At 43.2% G+C, this 21,695-nt stretch overlaps 1 protein-coding gene across 1 annotated transcript in view; it reads right to left on the reverse strand.

The window, feature by feature from the left end:
- The window catches only part of cntnap3 (contactin associated protein family member 3), a gene marked incomplete at both ends in the record, with an annotated part of 104,580 nt that overhangs the window by 36,170 nt on the left and 46,715 nt on the right, over positions 1–21,695 (reverse strand). Inside the window, 5 exons of the mRNA XM_079751535.1 lie at positions 10,952–11,123; positions 11,992–12,141; positions 14,202–14,469; positions 16,193–16,336; positions 18,255–18,439. Coding sequence (XP_079607661.1) covers positions 10,952–11,123; positions 11,992–12,141; positions 14,202–14,469; positions 16,193–16,336; positions 18,255–18,439 — 919 coding nt within the window. The remainder of the gene's footprint in view (positions 1–10,951; positions 11,124–11,991; positions 12,142–14,201; positions 14,470–16,192; positions 16,337–18,254; positions 18,440–21,695) is intronic.

Genomic DNA, 21,695 nt, shown 5'->3' on the forward strand with positions numbered 1-21,695 from the left:
GATGTCAGTATACTACAGCCGCATTACGCTGCGGTGTGGTCATCAATGATATCAACTTCCTGCTGATAATGGATTTGATCTTCTCAATGTCCTCCCACCGGACCATTGGATTGATCATGTGCCGTTGTGGTTTGAGAGCGACAGAGTTCTTTATCCCTGAATTGTGTCAGTAGCGCTCCTGTTAATGTGCTGCTACTGTCTTCCATCATGTGCACCAACGCCTGCAACACATACGTGGACTCTAAGGAATCAGGCTTGCCTTCTGCTCCAGCATGGCCCATATGCTACTGAGAGGGTATGAGTAACCAACCAGTGGCCACGGTCCATCAGCTCGTTGCTAGGACACATCCACTCGCGGAAGGACTAGATGCTGGTGTGAGGTCCATCAACCGAAGGACGAGATGTTATTGTGAGGTTATCAACCGAATCACTAGATGTGAGCGCATGGTAGCCCATTGTGGATTACAACCGTCTAGGAAGATATGGCTTAACAATGTGAAATGGACCACGTCAAACTAACCTCAACTAACCTGTGGTGGTTAGTCCAAATGCATACAGGGATGGCTTTATGAAACACGGGAAATAAGCTAAGCTATTTCTCAGAATTAGCATGGCACTTCCTTGTTTTGTTTTTTAATGATCGTTCTCTCATATGCTGGTATCTTTCATGATTGGTAGTTGTTCCACCTAACGCTGTGAAGTCTTAATTTCCCCCTGGATCGATAAATGACCCACCTATCTCCTTCCACACGCTAGAATTGGAATTGTATTTAAAAAGCCCTATAGCAGAAACTTTGACCTTACATTATTGGCTTTCACCAGAAACCTATAGAATGTTACACACTTTCCATTAAGCATAACAGAAGTTTAATTGGCAGGCTCTCACTGAGAGCTCTCAGATGCCTGGCCATTAGGGCCAAGTATTATTATAGACTACATATCATAAATTGGACTTCATTGTACTGTAGTGTCCTTTAAACAAGGCAGATAAAGGACCGTGCTGACCGACAGACTAAGGGCTTCTCAAGTGTACTTAAGATGACAGGTCCATATGTGTGTATGTGCTGTGATGTTTTCCCCGCAATTGTTTAGAATTCATACATAATTTATTTTCAATCGGCCAACGCTCCAGCATAACCGACATCATTGTAGCCGGAGGCAGGGAAACGACAACGTTTGAAATTAATAAGCATTCCAGTTGACATAATATCAATAAGACACAGGCGCATGGAATTGTGTTTATGTATAATGTAGACAATTAATCCAAATTAATAAATGCTGTTTGATTTGACTCAGCTACAGTATTGACTATAAAGGCAGTGGGTTGTCAACCGTTACATTACAATGCCGTTCAAATTTCCAGTTTTAACAGGGGTCAATCAGTATGTTCAACAGCGCCATATGGCCGTGGCTAATTCCTTCTGTGTTAACGCAGGTATTACGTTAGGTCATCAACAGAAGGATGAGGTGTGATTGTGAGGTCATCGACAGATGCACCAGATGTTAGGTCATCAGCAGAAGGATGAGATGAGATGTTAGTGTTCGATTATCAACAGGAGGGATTTATGTTAAGCGTGAGGGCTGTTATTTTAAGTGCGGTAACTTCAACAGACAGACTATATTTTGTGTTTGAATTCGTAACATCAATCAAAAAAAGAGGTCAATAATAAAATGACTGTGAGGTGATTACAGTGGTATTATGTTTTGATTATTGACAAATGGACCTAATGTTTTGGATTTCCCTGATGGGGCACAACAACTACTGTGCATTATGCTCAATAATGAAATAAGTGCATGGTTTTCTAATAGGGCACAGATTAGGGACAAAAAGCATTCGTGTTGCTCCACAACTCTTGCCAGTGTTAATTTGTGCCCAGCTTTTGATGCTGCCAAGTGACTTCCTCTGCACCCAACGTACATCTCAGAGGAAGAGATGAATCACCAGGGATTTGCTGCTGGTGAGTTCCTGGTTAATTACCTTTACCATTTTGTCGCCACGGCTGTCATGCTGCCATTTGAAAAGTGGAGAAGCTCATTGTGGACTTGTGTGACTTTCTCAGACTTAACTGTCTGTTTGATTGCGTAGGTTTCCAGTTATATGACGTATGAGAGCCGATATAGAGTTTCTGTTGGATCGCTGTGGAGTTGCTATGGTTTCCCCCACTTAGCGAAACTCAGTTCTTGGCTCCCATGTCACTTATTTTTTTTCCCTATTTCACTGTGCGAGACAGCATGGTTCCACAGGCACCCACCATAACCCATCCAAAAAACTGTCAAGAGTGACGTCATTAATTAGAACTCTTGGGTACACAACTTTTTGTTGGTGTGACGTCAAAACAGTGGTGGGTGCTAATTAGAAAATTAACTATGTGTTAACTGAGGACATGTGAGGTCATTGCAGACCTCACACCTTGTGTGAGGTCACTGATATACAGACACAACAAGGATCCTACAGAAACCAGTTAATGTAGGCAATTCTTACCTCATATTGTTTGAAACCAAACCAATCAATCAATCGGACAGTTATGAAGTCTATGAAAGTCCAGAAAAGGGCGCCTCACCTTTTTAGAGCGGCATGACAACCGTGGTATAAGGTCATTTTACAAGTCTGGGATCATTATACAAGTGTGACGTCATCATTTTAGTGTGAGGTAATTATAGTCATTTTATGAGTATGTGATCTTTATATAAATGTGAGGTCACCTCACACACTATTATAGCGTAGATTAAGAGATAAAGAGAAGGACGTCTAGGAATGGAAGCCATCAATCACCATATTTTGGAGGGAGGGACGCGGTCTCAAAATTGAGTTCACTTGTCCTCTGCTTTCGACAGCGCGAATAGACTTTCTCAGCCCCCAACAGAAAACCCAGTGGGACAGATGATGCCAGAGCGATGGCCTGTATGGTAACTTTGCTTTGTTTTCGCCACGGCTGTCACGCTGTTGTCATGCCACTCTAAAAATTGGAGGCACACTTTTCTGGACTTTCCTAGGCTTCATAACTGTCCGAGTGATTGATCGGTTTGGCTTCAAACGATATGAGGTAAAAAAAAAAATTGCCTACATTAACTACACGGTTTCTGGGGGATCCTTGCGTGGACTCGTTGCTATGGTTACCCCCCACTTAGCGACACTCTGCGCTGGAGAGCCAGCGCTCCGCTCGTTCCAGACCTTGTGCTCAACGAGCTAACGACCTCGCGCTAATGTGTCATCACTAACAAAGTTTGAGCCCCTCGACAGGGGGGCGGGACCTCAGAGTGACACCGCTCCGGTGGCGTGAGGTCACTACAGGAGATGGAGGAGCGTCCATCCCAATGAGGACGATCAACGTGAGTCGTTTAGGCAACATCACGGGACACAGCATGACACAGCAATGAGAAGGATTCGGACTAACTTGTATTCTTAAGAGGTGCTTAAAAGGCTGTATTATATCAAATATATACATTATTGTACAGGAATGTGCTGTTCTCTAGATTTCTTGAGCATTTTTGCAAGTTGTATTTTGCATTACTTGTTAATTGTCACACGTAAATATTATTTCAGTTGAAAAACAACCAAGATGGTATTTTCACAATCCCAGAAATAGCAGAGAGACTGACATATAGAGAGCCATAAATATGTATTGTTCTGTACTAGTGATCAGTCTGTTTTGTAAAAAACATTAAATTAATGATTTTTCCTACTTACTAGATAAGAAACTGATTAATGTAGAACCAGGAACAGATTTAATTAAAACCACCAGAGCAGATTCTCTCTCCCTCTCCCTCCCTGGATGGTTGTGTGTGTGTGTGTGTGTGTGTGCATACTTGCGTGCATGCGTGTGTGTGTGTGTGTATGTGTGTACGAGTATGTGTGAGTGTGTGTCTGCCTGCGTGTGTCCACGTGTTTTTCTGTGTGTGTGCATACGTGTTTGTGTGTGTGTGGATGTTTGTGTGTGTGTGTGTGTGTGCAGATAGAGTACGGCCTATGGAAGAGTTGATTATTGTTATAATTGTTCCATTCATTTGCCGCTCTTTTCGTATGTCATTAAATCAGCCAGCCATTTGTTCTGCTCAAACACACATACACACGCAAGCACACACACACACGCACACACACCGTCTCTCCGGTTCCCAATAACAGAGTGCTATGTACAATATTTGTTATATATAAGACGTGCTCATCTTTACATAATATGGTAACAAAATGTGCTATGGATAATATGGGATATGTTTACTATAGGATTTGTACAGTATTCTATGTGCTATCTATAAATCGTGGCAGGTATAATATTTGATAGTTACAAGAAGTGAAATCTATCAAATGTATATTATGTGCTATCTATCAGATTGGCAATGTATAATATGTGCTAGTTATAATATGTGCTATCTATCAGATTTGATAAGCATAATATAGATAGATATAGTTATAATATGTGCTATCTATCAGATTTGATAAGCATAATATAGATAGATATATTTATAAGATGTGCTATCTATCAGATTTGGTAAGCATAGCATAGTTCGATATAGTTATAAGATGTGCTATCTATCAGATTTGATAAGCATAGCATAGTTCGATATAGTTATAAGATGTGCTATCTATCAGATTTCATAAGCGTAACACAGTTCAATATAGTTTTAATATGTGCTACATGTGTCTGTGCGAGTGGCTGCCGGTGTGTTTGACCCACCCACTCAGGTCCACATATATCCGATATTCAGGCCTTCAGAAACACAGCCCTGAGCCTTGAGTGGCTTGGTATCAGCCGCAGTCTTGAGAGACTTGGACAGGTGGTAAAAAGGAGAACGTGGACTCTGTTAACATGTATTAGGGCTTTAATTATTATAAAACAGCCTAAGGCACATTCACCAAACACTCACTTCTCCCTGCCCCAGTGCACAACTATTCCCTAAACATCCATGATATCTTTTTCCCAAATTGCGTAACGGCCAAACTCACAGCCCTCACTAGATATTTGTCATATAAATGCAAATGAAGAGGGGAGAAATGCCACTTAAATAGCAAACTTAGTTATCGCAGCACTGTAATAGGTGAACGCAAATGTGACATGATGGAAATCGACTCATAACAACCTTCTTAGGCGTTCATTGTACAAACAACACCTAAAGCAGAAGTGCGTACCACCGTCTATTCAGCAGTCTCAGGCACCGTTTAAAAGGCTGCTTTCGTTATTTTACATCCACCTAACATTGTGGACTAAGGTGTTGATCGCACAGATATCTTTGTTCAGCACAACAGGAGGAAGGCCCAAAGGGTGCGGGCAAAACCATCCCTAACCCTTCATTTCACATGGTGTCTATCCATAATTAGTTTTAACCTAAAAACTGGCTAAATGAGTCAGTATGAAATACACATGGTTTCAAATATCCTTGTCTGTGGGGGATCACTTTGCCTCCAAAAATCTGTGATGCGGTTCTCTAAAAGCAATATCGGGTGTCGGGTCATCCAGAAGACCTGCCCCTGCATCACCAGCAGTAACGCAATACAGCTTTTAACCATGCAATAGTAAATATTTTCCTGAACGCTATTGAACAAAAAATAGGTTTCATGGGACAGAGCCACACTGTGTGCTGTTTGAGTGGGTGTGTGTGTGTGTCTGTGCGTGCGTGCGTGTGTGTGCATGTGCGCGTGCGTGCACGTGCGTGCGTGCGTGCGTGTGTGTGTGTGTGTGCGTGTGTGTGTATGTGACGCGCTCCATCGCTGAACATCCAAACCGAAAAATGACATCCAAGACAAAGGAGAGACAAATCTCATCACGCCTTAGCAGAAAATGACGAAAGAAAATAGATCACAAAACAATCAAGGCTGAGGAACAACAGACAGAAGCCTGTCTGTTGTTCAGAAAGAAGCACACTCTGACAGACCAGCAGCCGTGCGACCGTGATTTCGTCTCCCTCCGAAACATTAAATTAGACGGCGGGTGCCACTAGCTGGGGGAAAGACATCGGTAAGTGTCTTTTTATTAAAACCATTTTGTATCCCTTTATTTATTGAATACCCATAGTGCCAAGGTTGGAACACATTGAAGTTGTCCAGTGATCAATGATAAATGTGAAATTGTATTATATATTACTTAAAGTACTTCAATAATTAGCGTCGAATAAGGCCCAGTCAATACATTGAAGGCCCTATAGGAAGTTATTTATTGGGATAAACGTTAAACAAATATATTTCCATGGCTACATTGAGGCAAAGCAAATTGACTGTGCATGTAGCAAATACATTCAACTGATGTAGGGCGATGAGTGTCCATGAAACAACTCTGTTAGTGTTCCAACTGTTTTACAACGTTAGGACTTGGGCCAACTAGGATTGCTGAGTAGTAAAGGACTTGGGCCAACGGTCTGATGAACGCGTGGGTTTATTACCCAGGGATGAGATTTAGCATATCAGTACATATCATACAATTACCTATTCAACCAACGTTGAAAAGTTCATAAAACACACCAGAAAAAATAAGTATAAAAAAAGAAATAAGACTATTATAAAGTATAAACTAGTCCAGTGGTGAAAACATATTCTTTGTCTTTTGCTTTGGCTTTCTTCCTTGCTTTTCATCATTATAGCCTTCAAAAGTAACAGAAGTCTTCACCCTGGCGCCCCGCGTCCATGAGATGTTCCAAAGGAGCTCAGCGTTGGCGTTGCCATTCGTTCCCCAGGGGATGAGCGTCTGGGCTCAACCTATTGTCAGCGCTACCCTTGGCTTCTCTCCGCTCTGAGCGTTACACACAGACACGCACTCGCAGTAGCTGCCAGGCAGCCATAGAAAAAAAAAAAAAAAACAATGGAAGAAAAAATAATAGTTTGCGTTTCAGAATTCCTTTGTTCCCTGTGAATCATGAAGGCACCCAAAACAAAGCCTTATTTTTCTCCAAGCTTAAGTCAATTCTGATTAATGGCGCACTTGCTACTCGGATAGCAGCGAGATGAAACCGCAGCAACAAGCCCCCACAGTGCCGCACACTGGGACACCGTAGATAACGTCAATAAGGGGGGGCTCAGCCCAGCCTAGTGCTGAGTCTGGACAGCCCAACCGAACTCTGGAGCAGACGCTGCCACCTGGAAAGATTTCTAATCTTTCTAAGCTAACAGGATTTATAATAGCGAGTATTTAGAATACCTTCAGAAGTGCTATATTTGCCTTCTGTCGGCAGTGCAAGGTGGAAGCGAGACACGAAAGAATAACTCGAAGTGAATATTCTAAGAAAAAGTATAAGATCAATGGCCAAAAAAATAACGATCGGGCCTTCATTCTAATTTAATGATACATTTTCTTCAACTATAGCCTTTCAAAAGTATCGGACACCACAAATAACTTCACCTCAAGACATTTAGATTAATTATTTTCAATTCATCCCAAATGAATTAGTGCTCCAGTCATTTAGATCTAATATATGTTTGTTAGCAACAAGGATAGCCAATAAATGAAGGTATTGATGCTCAGATCAGAAGGAGGGTTGACCTTTAGCACATAGTGATGTGGAAAAAAAGGACATCTGAGTCTTTATTAACAAATGTCATACTGTTTGAAACCGGCCAAAGCAACAAGCTTAAGACCCAAACTGCATTGTTCAGGCGTTGATCTTAGGTCAACATTTAGACAAACCTTGTGCTAAATAAAGCAGCAGAATAATGGCCTTAAAACAAACCACTGTTCCTCTATCTCAATCCTATGATACATTTTCTACCACTTTACCACTCATTTCCAAACATCAAACATCTCAAATTCCTTCACCTGGATGCATTTAAATAAATAATCCTAAAAGAATAGCAGTGCTTCATAAGTTTGTTTTATTTAAAGGATTTGGCCGAGGGAAGCCCAGGTCGTTGGACTTGAGATATGATGGACGTGTCCTCATGGGTTCAAACCCCACTCCTGGACGTTCGCTTAGCATATCTTCCAATTTGCTGTAATTGCCTTGTTACCAGAACGGTGTGAGCAAGCCCCCAAGACAAAACAAGTGGCCTTCATTCTAGGATAAAGAATAAGGGCCAAAAGTAGATATAGATATATATAATTGCTTTCTCACAAGATCAAAATGTTGAAGCAAGACACAAAAACATTTGAACATTTGAGGAAAAAGTTAAAGAATGTTGGCAAAAGTATACCATTCTTCTTTCTCAATCATATGATGCCTTTTCCTCAACTAAAGCCTTTCAAAAAAGATGCAAATATCAAACATCACAAATAACCTCACCTCAAAACATTTAGATTAAGCTTTTTTTTCAAACTTTCTATCATTTTAAAATACTTCACTACAAGCAACTGATTATTTTTATTTATTTAAATTACAAATTCTAATACACCAGGAAGAATTAGTGGTTAAGGTGTAATGCTTCAAACACAACTCCTGGTTGTCGATTAGCATATCTTTAAATGTCCTTTAATTGCCTTGTCGCAACAAAGGTACAAGGTTTGAGCATCAACACCAACAACGAACAAGTGGTTTATTCTACAATAAAGCATAATGGCCCAAAGTACAAATTCAATGCTCTATCTTAAACCTCAACATGTAGTATATCTTCTTATGTACTGAAATTTCCTTGTCGTTACAAAGTGACCAGACACCAAGAATAAACAAGTTTATAAAATTGAAGAAAAAGTTGTAAGATTTGGACAAATGTGTAGGAAAAGGACATTTGTTTAATTGAGTTTAGCATTTCAGATCACAAGGATGAAATCAGAACTTCTTTGTCAATCTTATGATATATTTGACATATTCAACAATCCAAAACAACCTCATCGTAAGACATTTAAGTAAGTCTTCAATTCAGCACCAATATATTAGTGATAAAGATCATTTTTATATGATTTATATTATTAATTGGAACCAGGATGGCTGAGTGGTTTAGGCGTTGGATTTAAGATCCACGTGGGTTCGAACCACACTCCTGCTAGAAGTTTAGCATATCTTCTAAAGTGCTTAATTGCCTTCTCACGGCATTGAAAGGTGAACGCACGAAGAAGTTTTCTGAAATAAAATTTTCAATCTTATGACATATTTTCTTAAACTATAACCCTTTAAAATAGATGCAAGTATCAAATATCACACGTTCCAAGTTTCAAACATCCAAAACAATCTCATCTAAAGACATTTAGATAAGTCTTTAATCCAGCACAAATATATGACTGATTCAGTCATATTTATAAGATTTATGTGTCTTTTTGAACCAGGATGGATGAGTGGTTAAGGGGTTGGACTTAAGATCCAATGGACATGTGTCCTCTTGGGTTCAATCCCCACTCCTGGTAGAAGTTTGGCAGATCTTCAAAATTGATTAACTGTCTTCTCACGACAGTAAAAGGTGAACGCAAGAAGAAGAAATTCTCTGAAATAAAATTTTCAATCTTATGACATATTTTCTTAAACTATAACCCTTTAAAATAGATGCAAGTATCAAATATCACTAATAAATATAGATCAATCATTGTATCACACTTTCCTTTGTTTCAGATTTCTAATTCAATATATTTCTTACTTCAAGACATTCAGGTAAATCGTCTTAAATTCAGCATAATTTAAACAGATCTTTTTTTAATTTTATGTGATATTAACAACACGAGGATGGTTGAGTGGTAAAGGTGTTTGACTTAAGATCCAATGGACATGTGGGTTTGAATCCAGCTACTGGTAGAAGTTCAACATATCTTATAAAGCGCTTAACTGCCTTCTCACGACAATAAAAGGTGAACGCAAGGAAAATTTGTTCTCAGAAATCATATTTTCTTTCTCAATCTTATGTTCTTAAACTATTACCCTTTCAAATAGATGCAAGTATCAAATGTAATCATCAATCATTGTCTCCAAACTTTCCGTCGTTTTAGATTTCTATTGTGGGAAATTCCTTACTTCAAGACATTTTGGTAAATCGTCTTAAACTCAGCATAATGTTACCAGATCTCTTATTTTTAGTTTTTTTTAAAACAACAGGGTGGCTGACTGGTTAAGGCATTGGACTTAAGATCAAAGGGACAAATATAGTATAAATAGCCTTTCAAACAAGTTCCAAGTTTCAAACATCCCAAACAATCTCATCTAAAGACATTTAGATAAGTCTTTAATCCAGCACAAATATATCACTGATTCAGTCATATTCATAAGATTTATGTATCTTTTTGAACCAGGATGGCCGAGTGGTTAAGGCGTTGGACTTAAGATCCAATGGACATGTGTCCTCGTGGGTTCAAACCCCACTCCTGGTAGGAATTTAGCATATCCTCAAAATTGTTTAACTGTCTTCTCAGTACAGTACAGGGTGAGCAAAATAGCCTTTCAAACAATTTCCACGTACCAAACCACCTCATCTTAAGACATTTAGGTAAGTCTTTAATTCAGCGCAACTATATCAGTGCTAAAGATCATTTTCATATGATTTATACTAGACCTTTGAACCAGGATGGCCGAGTGGGTTAGGCGTTGGACTTAAGATCCAATGGACATGTGTCCTCGTGAGTTCGAACCCCACTCCTGGTAGAAGTTTAGCATCTCTTCAAAAGTGCTTTAATGCCTTCTCACTACAGTACAAGTTCAATGCAAGCCAAAGAAATAATCTATTCTAATTTAGCAATTCAACAAACCAGGGTTGCTGAGTTGCTTATACTCATCAAACATCAGCATAAGTACAAAGTGGAACAAAGACAGAAAAGTAAACTAGTGGACAACGTTCAAGGAAAATTTTAAAGAACCATGGCCAAGAAAATAGCCTTTCTCAAACCTATGATCCGTTTTCTACCACTATAGACTTTCAAACAAGTTGCCACCACCGAATGGCCTTAAGATCAAACGAACAAGTGGTCAGAATACTGCCCCTCGACATTTAGAATACCTTCAAATTTGATTCCCATTTCATGAGCAAGGCACCTGGTAGAACAAAGAATAGATAACCTTTATATCAACAACTACTGACCCACATAAGGTTAGAATGAACACTTTCTTTAACACTTACCTGTCAATGATGCCACACATGTCAATATATAGGTTGCTGTAGTTTCCCAGGAGCCTTTGCTGCACCATAATAAGGTCGATGAGCTGATTTTCCAAAGTCAGGAGCCGCATGCATCCCTGAAATACGTTGAAGGGGTTCCTACATTCTTGATTGGTCTCCTCAGCAGGACAGCCTGGGCATTGGAGGACACGGCAACTATTAGCCAATAGAATGCCAGAATTTGAAATCCAGGTCAACAGCCACTATATCATCAAGAGTCAGGTACAGTAAAGTTATGTGTATTATTCCCCCCTGACTATTTATGTTGCTACGGATACAATATATTAATCTATATATATATATTAAAACTACCTAAAAGAAATGTAATGTGCAACTACCCATTGATGGATGTTCTGTGAGTTTGAGAGGTCAAATAGGAGGATATCTGAAAGTATTGCTGCAATACGGAGGGTGGTAGTATCTATGCCCAGAGGAGGGGAATTGGGAGGGGTATGGAGGAATACACAACCGAAACAGGAGAGAAGGCATTAACAAGCTGCGAAGAAGGATTGCACCAGGCATGATGGGGAGAAATAAAAGGAGGAAAGATTACCAATAAAAAGAAAGACAGAGGGTTGGGACAATTTAGGAGGAGGGAAATTAGGAGAACAGGTACTGTGTCTGATGTTGTGCTGAGGGGAGGAGCATTCATGTGGTTGATGGAACAGTGTTTTTTCCTCTCTTCATATGTCGTGTGCTGTACGCATTAGAGACATGACGCCAAAGCCCTGTACTTGAAGCATAAAGAAACTGAAAGCCATTTCTTGGTCTAATTGGTGAACATTACTGGGTTATACTACCTCCATAGCATATACAGTATTGATCAAAATGCTAAAAGACATTATTAGAACAGTGGCTATGACATCATTTCATGTATTCCAACCAATGTAAAAACCTTATCACCAAGTCTGTGTACAATCATTCGGTTTATGCTTTCAAATTAAAAGACAGCACACAACTGCTCAAAAAAGCCTTAAATGTCAGAAGTTTGGTTTGTTTACCGCCAAAGAAGAGGTGACTTCCTGTAGTGACAGGAAATGCGAGCCTGGCCTGGGCAGTTTCTCCTTCCTCCTGGTCCACTGCGATGGTCAAACGCCCCTGTGCAGAACCCAGCTGCACAGAATGCCACTGCCCGTCGTTCAGACCGGAACCTAAGGGAACACACACATCCAACACCACAGAGATGAAGTTTTAGCCTTGCTATTGCCAGACCAAGCTCAATCGTAGATTGTACCATGTTAAACCAGCCAATAGCACGCCCGGGGGGAAAGCCAGCTCGGTGATTGGTTCCCGCAAAAACGTATCGGAGGAAATGTATTGCTCTTCTCCAGACCCTTCTGCAGGGCAAATTCAAATTGCCGGCAGAACAGGGTGGGGGCTCCCAGCCTAACAAAGTATATGCTGATGTTTATATGAGTGTCATGTGGATTTATGCATTGTGCAGCCTCCCTCCTACTGTATATAAGTGTCATGCCACACAGGTGTCCCATCCCACACAGGATTACAAGACAGCGATAGAACTACACAAAGCCTGTAGTCCATACACAATCACAATACACTATACAATACAATACAATGCATCCGGCACCGGATAAACTCAGTAAACATAAATAGACTTATTCCTCAGAGCCCACGCCTTTTCAATAAAGTCAGCAGTCACAAATGTTCTATATTTGAATAGCCAAGCTAACATATTGGTGTCCCGCATACAATGAACTTCTTTTACATCGACCTTCTTGAACAACCTTGGTTATATGTTCACCAAATTACACACAACAAGTGGATCCTGCTGTTCCTAAATCTGTTTCCGTCTGTATCGAGGCTTCAGGGGTACGGGTCAATGGATTATCACTTAGCTGTGGGCCGGTTGAAAGATAAGGGTCAGGGCGTCAGGGTTTCGGGGTTAGCGTTTTAAAAGGTTATCTGTTTGATTGTTTTGTGCTATTGGTCAGGGGGGGATGGAGGTTAGCTGTTTGATAGCTTTGCACTGTAGATCAGGGTGACATGGGTTAGAACTAATCGTCAGGGAATCAGAGCCAAGCAGTTTAAATGCACCATGGCGACAGGGGCGTTGCCAGGACTTTATTACTGTGGTGGCCCGGGCTGGCAATATTTATTCATAACATCGGTTTATAACAATTCAAATAAGAATAATAAGTCAAAGTTAGATCAAACTAATAGTGCATATATTTAAGCTTTCTTTAGACCGTTTCCGTTCAGGATTTTCTTTTTTCATTTTTTTTATTCTCAGGGGGGCCAGCGGGGTGGCCAACCTCTGACCAGCCCCCAAGTGGCTATGCCCCTGCATGGCGATAACGCCCTGGCTACACAAACACACGTTTCCTGTGAAAATGATCCCATATATGTTGTTATCTATTGTATTATTTAGCTTGACTCCGCCATACATCTGATCTACAACACAAAAATAACTCGATAGAAAATCTGCATTATAAAATATCTCAGGGGACAACCTTCCTCTAGTTGCTACTCTCTCGGAGCTGCATATTTTCCAGGCATTGATTGAAGAAATACATTGATAACAACACGTTGCCTCTGCAGACGTTCATGTTTACTCAAATTTCCGTATTTGTATGAAGACCAGAGCAAGGACACAATCACAATACGCTGTAGTTATTTCATTATTTTCCGTGACAGGGAATGCAAATATTTTCGCCAAGAACATTTCCATCAAATTGAGTTCTGCACAGCAAGGCATTTGTTGACAAAGTTTACAAATGTGTTGAAAGCCTATTTTGGGATTAAATTAACGTATGTGATCATTGCCAATGCCTGGTATAGCCATAAATGTGGCAAAAATTTAGGCTTTTAACCCGCACTATACGCACAAAACAAACTCCACGCGTGTAGTGCTGGGTACCCTGTTACCCCACATGCACACTGCTTGCGTCCGTCGACGGATGGGGGCTTTTTCATGCATCGTTGTGTTTTCCCGGGTTGTATTACAAAGGCGATTTCATTGGACAGTGTACTTACGTATAATTGCACAAAGCGATCTGATAGGCCGACGGATCCGTCTCTGCCTGAAAAGTTGAACATTTCTCAACTTTTGACGCAGGCCACGGGGCAGACAGAACGGACGGACCCACAATGCATCGTGAGCGTCCCATTGAAAGTCAATGAGACCCGTAGACGGACGGAGGCAGTGTGAATGCGCCCGTAGGGCGAGCGAGAACGCTGCTGTCAAACTGACCTGTGCTCAGTTCCAACAGGGTCCTCCCGGCCTTGTGGATCTGGAGGCGGAGCCTGGCTTCACTCAGGTACAACCAGACCACGCCCCCTCTCTGAGGGATCTCGAAGGTCAGCAGCAGTCCCGCCTCGTTCCACGTCCTGAACTGGAGCCCCGCGGACAGGGCCCCGGGCCACGAGGCCGTCGCCCTCGGCAACTGGAGGAAACTCTGGGGGCTGGAGAACGTCACGGCGACCACGGCCGGATCCGGGCAAGAGAACGTCACGTTCCCCTGGGGGAGAGCGAGGGGGTGGACGGACAGGGAGGGCGAAAGGGAAGGGAGGTCGTAAATATCACATCAGCAACATTGATGGCGCCATAAAAAAACATTTTATCACCCCAATAATATTCTAAACAAACACCAGTGTGTGTGTGTGTGTGTGTCTACTGTGTGTGTGGGCACGAGGTTTGTTAATGGAGATATTAAAACAGGTCAAACTTGAAACATGCGGGCAGGGAGATAATTGATGACATATTGATATACCTAGAGATTCTAGTTGGTGGTTTGGATCGCAGTATCCTCTGTTCTCTTACTGTATGAATCTAGCGCACAGGTGTTTTCAACTCCTGCCATCATAGGCATTACATTTGGTGAGGGAGGAACCCCCCCACCCTTCCCCGTGCCACCCACCACAAAGAAAAGCATGAAAATGAGGAATTTTATTTTGAAAAAAACACAATAACACTGTGCTCAAAGACGCAACAATGCTTCTGCCAGGGGTGGGTCTTTTTTCTTCAGCACTATTTTAATCCCACAAACACACACTGGATAATACATATCCGAAAGAAATACAAAACACCTTAGAGGCTTAGGGCATTATATTCCATAATATTGTGACTTGTCACCTGGTGCCTGAATTTTGGGTTTTCCATTAGACAAATAAAGACATTTACACCATAAACCGATGCAGAAAAGGCACGACTTGGTACATCCAAAATCTCCTGTGGGATTCTCGCCCCCCCCCATGTTTGGACGAAACCTACGTCCACTGCCTATCATTATCCACCTCTCCTCAACCCGTTTTAAAAGCGTGAAACAAATACCAGTATCCGTTGTTCGCCCGGCCCTCCACTCGTCAATAGCCTTTCATTCTCGGTGAGAGCTTTCCAACACTTAGTCCTCTCTGGCGTCAACCCCGGCCCCCCTCCTGGGCCCATCAACCTCTTCAAGAGCTCTGACCTCTGCCGCTCCGCCGCTGTTAATCTCGCTGCTTTGATCGCGCGCTTGTTAAGATTAGGGGTAGCTAAACAGGCGCTTTAGCCTCCGCCGCTATTCCTGGCCCAATTAACGAGTCCGCAGCCGATTCGCTCATCCGTCGGCCTGGTTTAAGCAAACAAACAGGCTTTTTATCCAGGCGGTAGATTCCCCCAACGTTATGCTTCCCATCGAAACGCTCGCCGCAAGCCTTTCGCTTTGATACTTTGGTCCATTTGGGATTGTGATTCAGAGACAGACACACACACACGGCTCCACACTCAAACGTACGTACCCACATGGCCACGCATACAAACACAAAGACACACACACGCCTACACACTCACACGGACGAGCACACAGATTCACACATGAGCACACAGAAACACAAACACACACAAACATGCATACACTCACAGGCACACACACACCTACCTACACAAACACACTCCTACACACATTCTCTCACACACACACACACACCTACACACATTCTCTCACACACACACACTCAAACCTACACATTGTCTCACGCACACACGTACACACACACACACACACACACACACACACACACTCAAACCTACACGCATTCTCTCACACACACACACACACACGCACACACACACACACACACTCAAACCCACACACATTCTCTCACACACACACACACACACACACACAGACACACACACACACACACACACACACACACACACACACACACACACACACACACACACACAGACCTGTAACGTACCAGTACAGTGACTTGGGGGCTGTTGTGTTTCAGCAGCTCCACCAGGTTGAGGCCGTTGTAGAGCAGGTTCTCCAGGCAGCCCAGGAAGTGGCCGCCGGAGATCCCTTTGTGGGCGCCCCTCTCCGGGGCCACACCTACACTCAGCTGCACGGGGGAAATCACACCACAGGGGGCGCCGTTAAGTAGTCACGCGTTGATGGGCATACCACATACTTATTATTTCTAACATACGATACACGCACAAATGTGTCTACACAAATACACAGACACACATATGCACACAGACAGACATACACACACACACACACACACACACTCACACAAGCACAAATACAGACATACACACACACACACACACATCAATACACATATTTAATCTACAGTAAAGGTGATATTATAGACACGATATGACATTTCCTTTTAGTCATTTAGCAGACCCTTTTATTCAATTTAACGTACTGAGAGAAGTCACAGAATAAATGCTGTGTGGAAGAGATTACGTTTTATATTAGCGGTAGCGCAAACAATTATGGTAGCTGTTATACCTCAAGGCACTTTCTAAGTTCCACCACAACTTCACGCATTTTTCAAAGTTCCACCAATAGCGCTAGCATCCTAGTGCTATATAAGGGCTCTGTATATTTGAGGGTATTTTTCCCCACAGTGTACACCAGCGCTGTGGAGGAACCTTCACAGCAAAGACCCTCCCGGAGGGGAGAGGATGAGCTCAGCACCATGGACAGCACCTATCCCGACCGCTCGACCGAGTCAGTGCTAATCAGCAGCACTCCAGGTTCAGCTGCTGCTTGATTGGCAACGGGGAACACCTGGCAGTGATGAGCCAACCCATGGCCTGCCAGCTACAGGGACCCGCCTCTCCCAATTAGCAACCATAGACATATACAGTATACATAGACGCCGCATTGGCCTTTGGGTCGTACATCAACGTAGCCGCCTATTGGAGAGGCAAAGACCGGCCTGTAAACAAATATGAGATTAATTGGGAGCTGCCTTTTCCTCTACGAAATTTTTCATGAAAATTGAATCACCTAAACACATTATTCTGATTTAACATGAATACAAAAACGTGTTCAAATCGTTGGACATATGTAAACGTTATTGTGCTTGTTATCCAGTAAAACCGCAGCTTCCCACTGACTTGTATTTATTTAAAGGCCAGTCCAGTAATATGGCCAGGCTTGTTATTTACGTCCGTGTATATATGTTCCCTGATTGGCCACCTCAGCAGGAGGGAAGGGGCCAAGGCCCAGCAGAGGAAACCTTGATAATGAGAAGGAGATTGGAGAGGAATAGTGAACTTTAGTGTGTCTCACCCATTTCAACCCCCTGTCACTTATACTGGCTCTCAGCGCAAGCCTAATGTCCCCTGAGGAGGATTTATACCCCGGGGCCAGGGTATACTTTATGTTGGATTAACCCTCGCTCCCCTTTTTCCTCACCCTGAATAAATCCCTTGTTATTATTTAACTTCCGACCTGTCTGCAATGTGTTTTCATCCTTGAGTGTACCTCACTCAAATGAAATGGACTGCAACGGTAAAGTCCTATGTACATAGTTTTAAACAAACCACTCAACACGTAAATGTTTATGTACATATATTATGGATAATAACTATAACTACTTTGTGATTACATGGTACAGTTCTGCATTTATTTGTCATCTCTCCAGAGCGGTGTGTGTGTGTGTGTGTGTGTGTGTGTGTGTGTGTGTGTGTATGTGTGTGCTAGCGTACCTGCATGTGTGTGTTCGTATGTGTGTGGGTTTGTGTGTGTGTGTGTGTTTGTGTACGTGTACGTATGTGTGTGTGTGCTAGCGTGCATCTGTGTGTGCGTGCGTGTGTATGTTTGTGGGTGCTAGCGTAATCGCATGCATGCATTTGTGTGTGTGCGTGCGTGTGTGTGCGTGCGTTTGCGTGCGTGCATGTGTGTGTGTGTGTGTGTGTGTGTGTGTGTGTGTGTGTGTGTGCGTTTGCGTGCGTGTGTGTGTGTGTGTGTGTGTGTGTGTGCGTGCGTGCGTGCGCCCACGTGTCTCCCCCGCCCACCTGCTCAAACTCCCAGTGGCGGAGAGGCGCGGGGACGTGGAGCTGCAGCGCGCTCTTGTCCACGGTGAGGTTGATGTGGGCGTGGCTCCGCTCCAGCGTGACATGGTGCCAGTGCTGGTCGTCCAGCAGGCTGCTCAGGGACACCTGCCGCTGGGCCTGAGACGGCAGCGGGGACCCGCGCCTCCCTGGAGCCCAGGGCGAGGTGGAGGTCATGCCAGTGATGGGGAAAAAAAAGGATTTGCGTCGTCTGTTTACATTTTTTCTCGTCCTTTTGTTTTCTGAGTTTATGCATTTATTTATTTGCACATTTGTCTGATTTTCCATATACACTCACATATCTTACCATTCCAACTCCCAGATATATTGCTCCAAAATGATGCATGTATACAAGTTATTTTGATGGATTATTCTCCTTCCATGTGATGCAGTAATAATACATTTTTCAGTGAACCCAAGGTCCCATTCCCAGTGCAACACATTGTGAAATACGTTTCTGTATATGGTATCCTTCCATTCTATTCTGTGTAATGTAGCCTCTATAAAAGTAATACGATAGCAACCATTGCATTGTAAACCTGCCCTGCGTGGGTTTAACGTTGTAGAAAACGTTTGTGTCCATGTTGCGTAGCATTGCTTTGTGGTGATTTGTGGTCGCTTTCTGACCACGTAGATCACTCAAATGTATTATAAGCAAAAAAACATCCAACTCCAAAGTGAAGTGGAAAGATCAAAGTCAGTGAGAGATCTTCAAAAATAGATAATGGCTCAGTCCTGAGTTGAGTGAAGTGTTGAGGGGGGGCTCTTCATATTCAATGTTGTTCTGATGAGAAATGGTGGGCTGGTTTCCATTAACATATGACACCTTGTCCCAAATTACACTGAACAAAAATACTTCCAAACAGTAACAGATTTTAGACCAATGTTTAAGGTTTGGACCGCTTTTTGGACCACGGTATTCGGTAAAATGTGTTCCCTTTTACATATTTTTATTTTCAATTCCGAGTGGTCATTAGTATTAAGAGTCAAAAGCATTAAAAATAATTGGATTAGGAATGTGTCGGCAGAATATGGTAGCAGCAACATAATCGCTAATGGTCCGTATTCATAAAGCCCTTTTCCAGCAATTACCAGGCCTCTACACTACTTTACATTAAACGACTCACAGTCGCCGAACGGCCGTCGAATCAAACCCAATACCTTCCAGATGCTCTAGTGCATTCTCAGCTACCGCAACGGTTACAGCGATAACAATAGCATTTATATATAAAATACAAATCTTCAGAAGGAATGAATGCACAAACAATCCATCATACATCTTCCGCGGCGCGTTCTGAAACCTTTCTTCTGCACAGCGTCTCTCTCTGTCGCTTTTATTGTTCTCCTCGCTAATCATCCATATTGGCTTCTGTGCCAGGACCACCACTGTTGTGATAAAAAAACTCCAGAACAGCGGGGGTCTCTCGCAGATGAATATTTAAGGGATCCCAGTGCGGGGAGCAGTTCATCGAGGTCAGCCCGCTCATCTCATTAAGGAGTCCACGCTGGAACGCTTGAACACCAGTGTGTTCAGACCACCGCTGCAAGACTGAAGAACGGCCGGACTCTTAAGATAACGGGACACCGCTTATGATGGATCTGTGCCTGGGGGTCTCAAATTACCGCCTCGTTTAAATCCCTTCCCGTAGCTAAAGACTCGGGTTGAGAGGAGAAGGATCCTCAGCATGTAGAAGCAGGAGCCCTTGTAAAATAAGTGAAGGGCGTTGGGGGAAATCAAAGGGCAAACTACCGCGTACAAACTCATCCAGGAGGAAGACGGGGAGGACGGGTTGAGCCAACGGATGCGGACGGAGAAAGGAGCATTCCACTGGAGGCGTGACTGATGGGGAACAGCTTTAAGGTAAACGGAAGGGGGTAGACCGCACACGGAGAGATCATCCACGGGGAGCCTTTTAGAGGAATTTGGAATTTGAAGTGTTTGATATGAGGCAAGTCATTTCATCTTATGTACTGTAATGATTCGCTCCATTGATTTGTTCCAACCTGGACAGGTGAAGACCGGGGTTTGCTGTTTGATGTGCTAAACATACTGGCGTGTATTGATAAAACACAGACGAAAGGGAAGAGAGAGAGAGGCAGAGAGTGACAAAGAGATAGAGAGAGAGAGAGACAGAGAGAGTGTGAGACAGAGAGAGAGAGACAGAGAGAGTGTGAGACAGAGAGAGAGAGAGACAGAGAGAGTGTGAGACAGAGAGAGAGAGAGAGAGAGAGAGAGCGAGAGAAAGAGAGAGACAGGCGTCACAGAGACAGAGACACAGAGAAAGAGAGAGTGACAGATACAGAGAGAGAGAGAGTGAGACAGAGAGAGAGAGAGAGAGAGAAAGAGAGAGCGAGAGAGAGAGAGAGAGAGAGAGAGAGAGAGACAGCGACAGAGTAACAGCAAAAGAGAGAGAGAGAGAGCGAGAGAGACAGGCGACAGAGACAGATACAGAGAGAAAGAGAGAGCGAGAGATAGAGAGAGAGAGTGTGAGACACAGAGAGAGAGAGACAGAGAGAGAGAGAGAGAGAGCGGAAGCAAAAGAGACAAGAAAAACAAGAACACATTAAAAATAAAAGAGGAGAACTCAAAGCGGTTTGTGGTCAAATCATTGTTTCAGTCCGAGCGAGGGCGGTTATCAAGACATAAAACGTCAACAACAACAGAGAAGCCACAAGAGATGGCTGCTAACACACTTCTCTCTTCCCTCTGTCTTCATTTCCCGGCCTGCTCCAGCGTCCATTCCCTGGGCATATCTTCAACCCACAGTCTGCCAGACAGGAATAAACCTACGGAGGCAGAGGACTTACAGGCACAACCCGGTCACACCAAGAGAGCGCAGGCCGTTAAAAAAAGGCTTTTTTTAATCCCGCCCCCTGGCTGAGGAACGTGAGTGAAAACAGCCGAGGATGGCCATCACCACCGGGGGAGTTCAAAGAGCGTGACGACGGCAGAGCCCCTGATACACACCGAAACCTTTTGCTTAGCTGATGGCTGAACGACATGGTTGCATGTATCACAGCTCGGACCCCGACCAGATAAAGACTAGAGATTGCACCGGGGAAGGCTGCCTGCGGTCAACGCTGGTAGTCTGAGATTGCGTCGGGCAGCTCAAAGTGTGTGGTCAGAGCGGATTATGTCGGGAAAGACGGCAGGCGTGGGTTGCCTGTGCAGAAGGTCAACACGTTCGGGAGATAGTCTGTGTGATTGTGACGTGATCCACACACCGGAGGCGTTTGAGTGTTGGACTGACAGGAAACGGACTGGTACGGACGACAGCAGCGGTTATACATTGAGCAGGTTTGGACTTGATCCAAGCCTAATGGACGTTAACACACACCAGTATGTGGTTAAAGAGACAATGAAACCAAGGTGATGTGCCTGATGAGGTACGCAAGGCGGGAAGA

This window comes from Pollachius pollachius (genome assembly GCF_949987615.1).
Source record: "Pollachius pollachius genome assembly, chromosome: 14".
Classification (NCBI taxonomy): domain Eukaryota; kingdom Metazoa; phylum Chordata; class Actinopteri; order Gadiformes; family Gadidae; genus Pollachius; species Pollachius pollachius.